The 11,667-nt window shown below is 35.7% G+C and overlaps 2 protein-coding genes across 2 annotated transcripts in view; one reads left to right on the top strand and one right to left on the bottom strand.

Annotated features, from left to right (window-relative positions):
- The first annotated feature begins 689 nt into the window (after positions 1 to 689).
- LOC126831452 (supervillin) overlaps positions 690 to 11,667 on the top strand; it is a 122,562-nt gene continuing 111,584 nt past the window's right edge. Inside the window, exon 1 of the mRNA XM_050561938.2 lies at positions 690 to 695. The gene's annotated coding sequence lies outside the window, so the exon portion shown is untranslated. The remainder of the gene's footprint in view (positions 696 to 11,667) is intronic.
- On the bottom strand, positions 3,044 to 4,737 carry LOC126831478 (nicotinate-nucleotide pyrophosphorylase [carboxylating]). Its single transcript, XM_050561996.2, has one exon. The coding sequence runs from the start codon at positions 4,399 to 4,401 to the stop codon at positions 3,475 to 3,477; it is 927 nt and encodes a 308-aa protein (XP_050417953.2). The 5' UTR covers positions 4,402 to 4,737; the 3' UTR covers positions 3,044 to 3,474.

Here is an 11,667-nt window from a genome sequence, read left to right as displayed (position 1 = left end):
TAAGCATTCGGCTATCATAGTTTGTCACCACGTAAATTGTTATCGGTTATCGCGAATATGCGATATTGTTGTAGACCGAGCATAACTTTTGGGATTCTTCAGTGTTTCAGATCCGACAGAAAAAACCCAACCCAAAACAACAAAAATATTTGTCGTTAGGTTGGACGATCAAACGAGGTTTAAAGAAGAGCGTAAAAGAAGAGTAATCAGAATCGTCGGTATTCGGAAATGAAACGAAGTGAAATTGGATTTTCTGCACAACCCGGCTAATGAAGACGGGCATACTCCATGCATTTGGCTATCGTAATTGTACCTGGACAATGGCGTTTCCGCTTACTCTTCGTCGATTTCCAACTACAAAATGTTCTTTCGAGATCCGCCCATCCTCTCGCATTGCGAACGTAATAGTACATAACAATAAGCACCCGTGACGAAAATAAGTAAAGCCCATTCGATGCAATTTATAATAGTGATCAGGTAATGTACCTTTAAGTATACATGTATATGTTTGTGAATTGGATTCTGCTCTGTTTTCACTCTGTATCTTCCCTACTTTAAGTAGTCTTGTGTAGGAAATACACGTGTAATGTAACTTTGCTTGTAAATATCTTTTATTAGGACATTTTCTGTGTCTTCAATCTTTTGCTTGTTTTGTGACGTCAATAATCATTTTGTTTAGAAAAGGCAATTCTGTGGTAAGTGCTCGAATTTTTTTTCGTTTGTTTTACAAATGATGGTTAACTTTAAAAAAACGACCAGTGGTGTGTGCGTGTGTGTGTTTTTTCGTGAAAAGGAGTATAATAGGGTCGCCTGTCTAGCCTCGTGGGTTTTCTCTGGGCCCTCCGGTATCCCCCCACACACACACACACACACACTGCTAAGGACCCCTACGCGCTAGCGAATTATTGAAATAAATTGAACCATATGTTAGTCCCGAAGTGACCTAGTTTGTGTCGAGTGCAGTGGACGTTAAACCACCCCCTCTCCCTCTCTTTAAAAGCGATCAATTTCTGTACCCGTGTCGTGGTTTGTCTAGGTACCCCGTTTGACTTGGTGCATTATTTTGTTTGAGCTACGAGTAACAAGACCTTAGCTTGACATTTTTGCGAGTGAAATGTTCATAAGACCAAAGTAGACCTAATATCAATATATTTGTTTTTTGAAAATGTAATTAAATAAGGAATACAACAACAATTCAAAGATTTATTGGAACTTTTCAAAGTTCCAATAAATCTTTGAATTGTTTGAAAAGTTTTCTGGCAGAACACCTAATAAAGACTTTGAATAAATCCTGGCGCAACATGATTCATCGGTTCTCGGTTGACGGTTGTTACAAAATACGTTCCATACGAAAAGAGGGAACCAAAAAATTGTATAAGTATACGTAACTGATCCTTTTTCGCTCGTGTACTGGGTATCAAGTCAAACTGAGACACCGGTATGAAAAGTTACTTGCGCCCTTAATTCGGGGCAGTCAACCAAGTAATTCGAAGATTAATATCGTTGCTGATACAGCCTACAAAAATACTTTGTGGTTCATGGGACATTTACGAAGAAATCTCAGTTAACATAAAGTAGCCTAGGCAATAATATCGGCCTACTCTGAGGACTCGGACTTGGTTATTATTATCTGCTCATTACAGATATAATTGACATATTTGTGACAATCATATCCATTACAGGACGACCTAATAGTCTGATTTGATAGATTAGAAGGTGTATAGAGTTGTTGATAATAAATATAATTAATTATATTTGATAATTTATGGCATAATAGATTTATAGAACAAGGTGATTGATATTCTTCATGAAACTATAATCATTAGTAGGTTATATGGCCTTATTTTGTTGTATGACCGAATTAATAACGTTCACCAGATCCTTAATAAGACTCAAATTCCGTGAGATTGTATCAGATTACGTTGGCAAGTATCGAGTCTTTGGATAATACTCATGATTGTACTAATACAAAAGTACAGCAAAAGAAAGTTGGTAACAGTTGTTTGATCAGTGTGTCTTTTTTTTAAAAGAGGCATTATGTAAGATTTAGATAAAGAGTTGGTTATTCTTGCTATAATAGATAATGAAAAATGAATATATTGAAGTTATGAATGTTTGAAGCTTTGACAAGAAATAGCCTGAATGGTGACCGACACTTGTCAATTGACAGTTCATATTCTCGATCGTCAAATACCATTGTCACGACAATAAACGAAGTCTCGATTTTCAGTCCTTCAATCGGCCGTCACCGTGATTGGCGGCAAATATCGTTTAACGTAGATAAGGCCGGCATGGTTTAATCTACTCAATATCTAAGCCACCCGATTGTCTAGAAAGTTGATTATGGGCTCGTCCCGTGAATAAATGTTTAAATAATTATTGATATAACATTCAAAGCCAGAAAAATGGCAGTCCCATATACTGCTTAGTCACGTACAAGTCTGGGGTCAAAACCACGATCCGAAGCGCACGTGTTAGATCACTTGGTCTCCCAATCTTTGTTTTTTTAAAAAACAAAACAAACAAAAGAACTGTTGGGGTTGACCACTGGTCCCCAAATTCAACACGTGTGTGTAAGGAAAATCATGAAAATACAGTACCAGACAAATTTATAATAGAAGGTGGTCGTTCGTCCCCATTATTATGCCACTCATTAAGCTAACTATGGTTACGGGGCCCTTGGGTGAGGAAAGTGTAGGTACTAGTATAAGGTTTCAAAAGAATGTGTCTGGTAAGAATTGTTCCACATATAGCTAACCCAACAAATTTTTGTCAGCTACAAATACAATCTGATAATGCTATGCAGGACAAAATATACCAATTAAGGAAGGTGTGGTCTGTATGAACAGTATGAAACCAAAGGAGTAATAATGTTTATATTTGATCAATAGACATCTAGTAACTATGTATAAAGTATATCTTATTTCATCAGTCTGTACCTGGAAAGCATATAAACACGTAATACATTAGACATTGATACCTTGAGCGCAATACAAATACGTTTGCTATAAGCGACACGTGTTTGTTAAAAAAACTATTCAAAGCAGATGTGCATTGTCATTTAATTGTGAACTAAACAAAATACAAGAAATATTTGGACAATATTGCGTCGCACTTATCAATCTAGTAAAGATAACCACCTGCATTTAGTCAGTTTACTCATTATGGTTTAAGGAGTTCGGCAGTTGTAGGAAAAATTTGCAAATTGGATGCGGTAGCTGTCAGTAATACTGCTGTCATTTCCTCTCGATATAAGCACTGACATTTGTCCAAAATGTTCAATGTTCTCGCTTCTTACTTATAAACATGTCATAATATATACGTTACAAAAGAATACAGTATTGTATGCCATAAAAACATCCGTTCCCCGAAATTTGCACAATTTCCTGGTAACTTATGTAAAAGAACGCACTGTAGTTTAAATAAAAACGTCCATTTCCTGAAATTAATTTTCGAAGAATTCGAGGAGTTACATCATTTCGCTACTGGAAGGTTTCTCGGGTCCTTTCCCTCCTTTTTGATCTTCATAGAATAATCCACTGTTTTATAACCCTGAGTTAAACATCCTAGTGACAAAACGTCTACGTTCTTTATGCAATATTGTTGTAGACTCGCTTGAGTTATTCCTCCACTGGCCTCGATGATTAAATTCGGGAACTGCTTTTTTAGGCTGTTGGCTGATGTGGCTAGCACTTCCGGAGTAACGTTGTCCAGCATTACCACGTCGGCGCCTGACTCGGCAGCTTCCACAGCATCCTCTACGCTCCGACATTCAACTTCTATTTTAGTGCTGAACCCACCGACTACCTTGGCGTCTTTGACGGCTTGTTTTATGCTTCCAGCAGTAAGAATGTGATTGTCTTTGAGCATTATCATGGAGGACAGATCATAACGATGAGTAGAGACACCTCCCACTAAAAGAGCATATTTCTCCACAAGTCGAAAACCGGGGGTCGTTTTCCTCGTACCGGCTATTTCTCCTTTCCATCCTATCGATTGTGCTATTGAGTTGAGTTCTCGGGCGAAAGTAGCAATGCCACTTGCTCTAGACAGTACATTTAATGCCACCCGCTCTCCTAATAAAAGGCGTCTGACTTTTCCTGTGACCGTAGCTATTGTTTGTATAGGTTCCAGTAACGTTCCTTCCGGGAAACACCATTCTATTGTACAATCCAGTTCTTTGAAAATAGCATCTACAAACGGAACGCCTGCTAGAACACCGGCGCTTTTTAGGAGCACCAAAGATGTTTCCATCTTCTCGCCCACCACAAATCCACCATAATCGAAATTCGGCGTGTCCTCTTTCAACCATTCTCGAGATAGATGCTGAAGCGTGATAGGACTTAGTATACAGGCTAAATTAGGGTTGTAAATACCATTCAATATATCCTGGCTAGCCATATTCGACACACTTATTATTAATAACCTTGGTTCTGCTTGAGTACGACCACAGCTGTTTAGCACATTTTCCCTAGAAACGCGGTCCTCACAAAACTACATTCGTCTTCTCTAGTAAAGTCCACTTTGACTGCTGTTACTCGGCGCAAAACTTATGGACTTCCGCTTTGAAGGATGTGCAAGCTAACTACATCTGCCACGTATAGATTTCGTGTTTTAAGGCCTATCTGTCCTGGGTTAAATAATTATGAGAGGTAGATATGAGCTTTAGATAAGCCGGTTATTTATACAGTAGCCTATCGTAAATACCACAATTTGAAGTAGTCAAAGGACCTCTTTATAATACACAACACTGTTAGCGCGTTAACAATCAAAATGACATGCACCTATGGGAAACATTTGCATAAGAAAACACCGGAGTATTTTTCATTTCCATTAAATAAACATCTACATAACAGGAGTAGTATTTAATGTGTAGAATACTAGACTGTCACCATTTCATACGGTTGACATTTTCCCTGTGAATAGGTTATAGTTTATAGACTGACGTGTATTGTCTATTTCACAGTCGAAAATGAATAGCTATACACTATTCTTATTGTATCTCCCTTTAGTACCGTTAATTACACAGTTCATGAATCATGAAGAATAGAAATGCGCAAACTACAATGGCGCGTGTGAATGACTTGCTATAGCGCTTTGCATTAAAAATAAAATATCCACATTGCAGATGTCAATCAAAAATCTACAGCGTAACTGCTTAAATTTCAATTAAATGTGAATAAACACATATACAATGTCAACAAAAATGTTCTCAGCATCCAAACTGACATTTAAAACCATAATCAATTGACCCTACCTCGTTTCGAGCGCATTTTTTTTCTCGGATGTCATTTTTATAAATCATGAAATTTCATCTCTGTTTATTAAAATACGAACTTCTCAATTCGTTTATTAGACATGTACGCCTACACTAAAATGTGGTCTTGTATTGTCGTCACCCCCCATTCGTCCGTCGTCCACAAGAGGTAAAATCCTTTTGATTTTCAACGATTTCCGATCAAATTAAAAATTCTTGTGAACGCACAAGAGGTCAAAATTGTCATCGAGTTGACTTGAAATTGATACAGTGTTTATATTCATGAATAACAGGAACAGCTATGTAGTTATTATTACCGGTATACATGTACATGTTTTGTATAATAAATGTTAGCATTATGAAGAACTAGAACACAATCAAATTTTTATTATCTCTGATAATATTTCATGGGTTGTTATTATTGATCAGTTATTCTTTCGAATGCCCACATTAAAGACCCAATACCACTCTTGTTGTAACAGAATAGTATGCCCCAATCTTTATTCTGGTCAACAAATTATACTATTTTACAATATTCCAATTAATTGATGATACAAATTTCATCTTAACACACCTAATTTAAAAAATAGGTAAAATTCAACTAAATGATTTGAAAAGCCTGACGTAAAGCTTTTCAAATGTGACTTGGATTTAAAAATATTTTTGAACCCTTTGGACAAGTAAAATAGGATTTAATGGATAATTTACACAACAGGTAGGACATTACACATCTAGTACTTAGAATAAGGCTATTTTTTATTTTCTGGAGCTCTCAAGCCAGCAAGAGTGTTATTGTCCCTTTAACAAACGAATATGAAATGAAATGGGGGTTAACGTCCTACTGTTCTGCTCCGACTGGGCTAATGAAGACAGCGGTGCTATGCGGTCTATTCTTATTTCGAATTCCAACTGCCAAGGGTTCTTTTACGTGCACGCTAATGTGTACAATTGGGACCTCGGTTTGTCGTTCCATCCGAACGACTATACACCACTGACAAGGGGGGGGGGGGACCACGCCGATGAACTTTCTCGGCCAACGCAGGAATCAAACACAGGATCCCAGGTTAGCGATTATGCGACAAACGGATAAGGACTTATGTTTCGTTGCCTGGCAACTTAACTTCTGTTATTACAATACGATTTCATTCAAGGCATTCACAGAAATAATGCTTATTACTGCACTTTTGGAAACTTTTTACGCCATAACCGCAACTACATGTACATGGCAGTCTGTAAAAAGTGCTTAATTCGATTTTCTGATGTCAAAATTAACTCGGATTAAAATGTCCGATTTTTGTACAAATAAATTTCAATGAACACAATTTTTTTAAAAAGCGACTTGTATGTGAAATTACGTTGTGTACTGTTGGTGTCTGTCTCGCAGAATGCCAACCAGTGCCAGTATCTCGTCGGTATCTCAGAAGTAAAAGTGGAACTCTTCATTTTGAGAGTCAGAAAACGGAAGCGAGAGACAGACATTGCGCGGATGATAAATATTATTAGAAGAAGTGACAGGTTTTTTTTAAAGATGTAACTGGGTTATATAATTTAATGATATAGCATGGTGTATTTTGGGTGGTATGTATCTACACATTTATTCGATTTCTATTTAAGTCGATAAAACGAAGGTTCTTAATTTTATCCAGTTACAAAAGGAGAATGGGTCATTATCTGCTGTTATTTCTTCCGTCTCAGACACGATGATTAATTTTTGTTTCACATAGCATTATGCTATGCCCATGTGTGGCCAAATTGATCATAGTTCCACAGACAATCAATATTGAAAGCATTATACTCTTGCGGGTGTCCAAAAAGCACAAAATTGTGAGATATTTCAAAAGTTAGATCGGCCTGCAATATTTAAAGAAATGCCGGTATGTGAAATGTGACTAGGTTTTATGTAAAGAGACATTAGTATGAATACATGTATTATAATGTCCATGGTATGAATTAACATTGGAATGGAAAATAAACCCAATCTGATATAAACATTGTATAATTTATTAAATAAGCAGCATATTGTATACCAGTATTTGTATAACATACTCGCAATGTGTGGAATCCAGAAGAAAAATTGAACCCGTCAGTTTGAGTAGCAGTCTACTTGTTCATGAATTGCAATGGTTTGTTTTTGTTTTTTTTACCGAAAGTACATGTTATAAAAATATAGCTTAACAATTTACAATGAAGTCCCTCAAACATGGTAGCCTGTTATATCAGAAACTTTAAAGGATGCATGGCTCTATTCTCTGGAATATTGAAATTGACGAATAAAAAGAAAACATTTATTTGCCAAAATTCACTGAATCACATGGGATTTCATACAATGTAGATGTAAGTCTTACTTTTCACAGTATCTACAGGTACGTTTGTTACTAAAATTTTAGGGTCAAAATATACATCTAATTACCAAAATTTTAGAGTCAAGATATTTTATCCAAGGAGTAATGTTGTTAGGTAAATAACTGCTCCATTAATTCAAATGAGTTAATTAATTATTATTTGAAAGTTTACTTATCTCATGTAATGGTTTACCAGAAAATAATATGTCCATTACCACAATATTTTCTAATTTACTGGGTTACAAGAATCCAAATGCGAGAAGTGATCTTACAGTACACATATAGTATACTATAAGTGCTCTTGCTTACTTCCAAGGATAAAAACTTTTTAATTCCACAGTACAGCTCACACAGAGTTTTGCAACTATGTTCATGTTGGCAAATCTTGACGTTTATTTCAATATGTCCGTTACCTATACTTTGAGAAGCCAATATTTATTTCTGGTGTTTATGAACAAATAAAATTATATGTCAATGGATACTTAGAACTGATGTCTTTAACCTGTTAAGCGTGACATTTTAAAAATGTTAAAGGACAATATTGGTGCCAGTCATTATCACATTTGTGATAGAGCTGGTTAAACACATTCCAAATATAATTTTAAAATGAAAGGTCTTGATTTACTGATCATTTTGGTACCAACTTTATGAAAATTGGACGATTAGGAGGGAAATTATAGCTGTTGCAAGGTTTTTGGCCCACCGGATTGACCCAAAATTTTTGAGTCGGTTAGCCTGAAGTTTGGTTTTTACACTTTTTTCATCCCACTTCACCATTAGACATCAAATGAACGAAATCTGAGATGACTTGTCATTTTTCGGTCGGAAAGTGTGTACACTTGATGTGGAATGCCCCATCAGTCAGTTATATAGAGGTATGACTCGTGTTTTCCTTTGGCGTTCGTCACTTCCGATTCAGGAAACCTGTATTACTCAGCTATCGTAGCAGTGATCTCTGTGTTAAAATTATATTTGGAACGTGTTTAGTTAGTTCTATCACATATGTGATAATGACTGACACCAATATTGTCCTTTAACTACCCTCTATTGTGTAATTAATTTGACGAAGTGACGAAGAACTATGTACTATGTTCTAAGAATAGGTTGGGGAAAATACCTCCAAGGCATTATATTACGCCTTACACACAGTGAGTGGCAGTTGTCCAGGACGTAATATAACATCCTACACATGCTGCGATCGTGGGGGAATTCCCAAGGGATTCCCCCAAGTGATGAACTATGTTCTAAGAATAGGTTGGGGAAAATACCTCCAAGGCGTTATATTATGCCCTACACAGTGAGTTGCAGTTGTCCAGGACGTTATATAACGACCTACGCACTTAACGGGTTAATGCTACATGTATATAAAACCCAAATAGTTAATTATTCATGGTTGGATAATATTGCAAGTAATAAAAATATGACATATTCAAAATGTACGTGGAATTGCCGGCCAATTTGTGACCATGGTAACCTTTCCGAGGTTTAGGAATAGTATAAATAAAAGTCTGCAACGTGAGTCCAATCAGTTTGAATAATTCAGTGCAAAGGAAACTAGTCATTGATACCTGGAATAACCAGGTCTTAATAGCCACTTATATCTCTTTTTTGTTACCTTAGGATGAATTTCATGCATTGTCTTACTACTATAGTGTGTTGTCTAGTCGGTCTATTTTGGGCATCAGTAGAGTGTAGAGTTTGGCATACCTCAATTAGCCAGATATACAGGTAGAAATGGCACCACAGGTGATATCTTAGCCTCTTATTACATCGACACTGTAAATTAAAAACTTTGTGTGAGAATCTATTTATAAAGCCTTTGACCTTGGAGTAACTTAGAACATTCAACTGTAATGCACTGACATCTGATGTGCTGGATTAACCTGTCAGTGTTAACTAGGTAGATATATTTTTCTGATTTTTAGGAATTGTGTTTAAAGTAATTGTGCATTCGCGAATAATCCTCTTAGATATTCTTTTGGTGGTTGTGTCTATGAAGTGATGGTATTGAATTTCCCAATCATCCTTTCAAAGGGATGCACGTGTGCTTACACTGTACAACATGATCCAACAATAGTAATATTATATTTTTGTTTGCATACTCTAATGAATATAATTTATTTTTGGATACGAACATGGATTATTTCATGATGATTAGATACAGTCTTTGGCATGGTAGCACCATTATGACTGTCGATTGTTAATGATACATTAGATAATATGTAGATAAAGAGCTGACAGTTCTCACTATAATATTGTAGTTTTGAAATAGATAATAAAAAACGAATATATTGAAAATTTCATTCAGATTACTTTAAGCTGAGCAAAGTTATGAATGTTTGAAGAAGACATAAATTTCAATTTTAGTGTTACCGATTAAATGGCGCATGTGTTGTAATCCAATTAATGTTAATAATAGGCAGATTTAGCTCTTACCTAATACATCTTTACTTAAATACAAAATCAGGTAATTCGCAACCTTGGCTCTATCTGTAATCCTAAAATCTTAAATGTAGACAGATAACCACTAAATAAAACACATCAATATATTAGATTCCATTACCTCAAAACTTTCTTTTCTAACCAAATAACAGAGGTCTAGAGCACTTGGGAACCAGTTTTTATATTCAAATATAGCCATCACCACGCTCTCTGTCTGGTCATCTGTCAGTCCTGCATTTGCAATTGGTTATGAATGCTGTAGATAAAGTTATCATTCAATGGACTGGACTCAGAATTTATCCACAGTGTTTATGTTCATGCATCAAGGAAGTCTATTGATTTTCAGTAATTTCCTACAGTTACTGTCAGAGTTATGGTTCTTGATTTTTTAGAAAGATTCTTGATCACTTGAAAAGATCTTAATGAAGCTCTGGAAGCTAAAGTGATTATCTCATTATGTTATTGCTTGAACGAACTAGAAGTTTGTCAAATTTTAATTATTTCAGATAATTTCTTCATGGGTTGTTGCCCTTGATAAGTTTTTAATGTCTTGTTTAATGATCCCATTACCTACAAAAAAATAAATATGTGACATCCTTTATGGACTTCTCGGACAACTTATATAGCTGCTGTGGGTGTATATTTCATTGCCAGACAACCTACCTTGGTAATTGTTCCAAAATGTATTCATCAAGGTGAAGATGACAATATATTTTTACGTCATGTTTACGTCAATATAGCTATTTTGATCGAGAAAGTTGCAGATTTCGTTAGGGACTGAAGATTAGATGGGATGATCATTTTTTGCCTACATTTATTGTTGTAGTAATTACACCCTACATCAAAGTTGTTAGTTTATATAGGTACAGTGTACCAGTGTTGTTTTCTATATGATGGATATATAATTGTTACTATACTAGCCATCTGCCAATGTAAATGGATCTACAGTTGTTCTTTAGATCAACAATCAAGCAGATGCTTCTTTATCTTCTGGTAAAATGTCAGTTGAGCAAAATGCAAAATAGAGCATACATATACAAGTGATTAAAACTGGTTAAATGTGTGTAAAGTTCCAGTACAAAGCTTTATTTTAATATCTAAAACTCTGTTGTAATTTTTGAAAAAAGTTTTTGTGTGTGGTTGGCAAAAGTTACTCAAATCAACACTAAATTTGTGTCTGGACTCTGGATGTATAAAACTTGGTGTATTGTTGGCCATAAATTTCGCAATTCCACTCTATATTTGTGTCTGGATAAACATGTACAAACCTTCGTGAAGTTAAGACAAGTAAGTGAAGTGACTCAAATTAATAGTGTGGTAAATTCTTTATTTCCGTTACATGAAACATTTTCTTGCATGCATTTGGTACATGTGAATACTGACAACAACAATTCCTTGAAAAAATTAGAGAAAAGTGATACAGTTAATAATGGTGTATCACTGGGCAACTAGAAACCATCAGAAACTACTACTCCCTAGATCATCCAGTCCGCCAGTCACATGAATAGCTCTCTGTATTTTAGGACTGCAGTTCTTGGGAGTGTCACAGCTATTCATGTGACTTAGGCAGTTCATTAAGCACTAGTTTCAAGTGGTTTTGGGTGGTCTGAGACATGAACCCCAAGT

This window comes from Patella vulgata, chromosome 9 (genome assembly GCF_932274485.2).
Source record: "Patella vulgata chromosome 9, xgPatVulg1.2, whole genome shotgun sequence".
In the NCBI taxonomy this organism is placed as follows: Eukaryota; Metazoa; Mollusca; class Gastropoda; family Patellidae; genus Patella; species Patella vulgata.
Note: the sequence above shows the minus strand (reverse complement) of the source record. Positions and strands in the feature narration are given on the sequence as shown.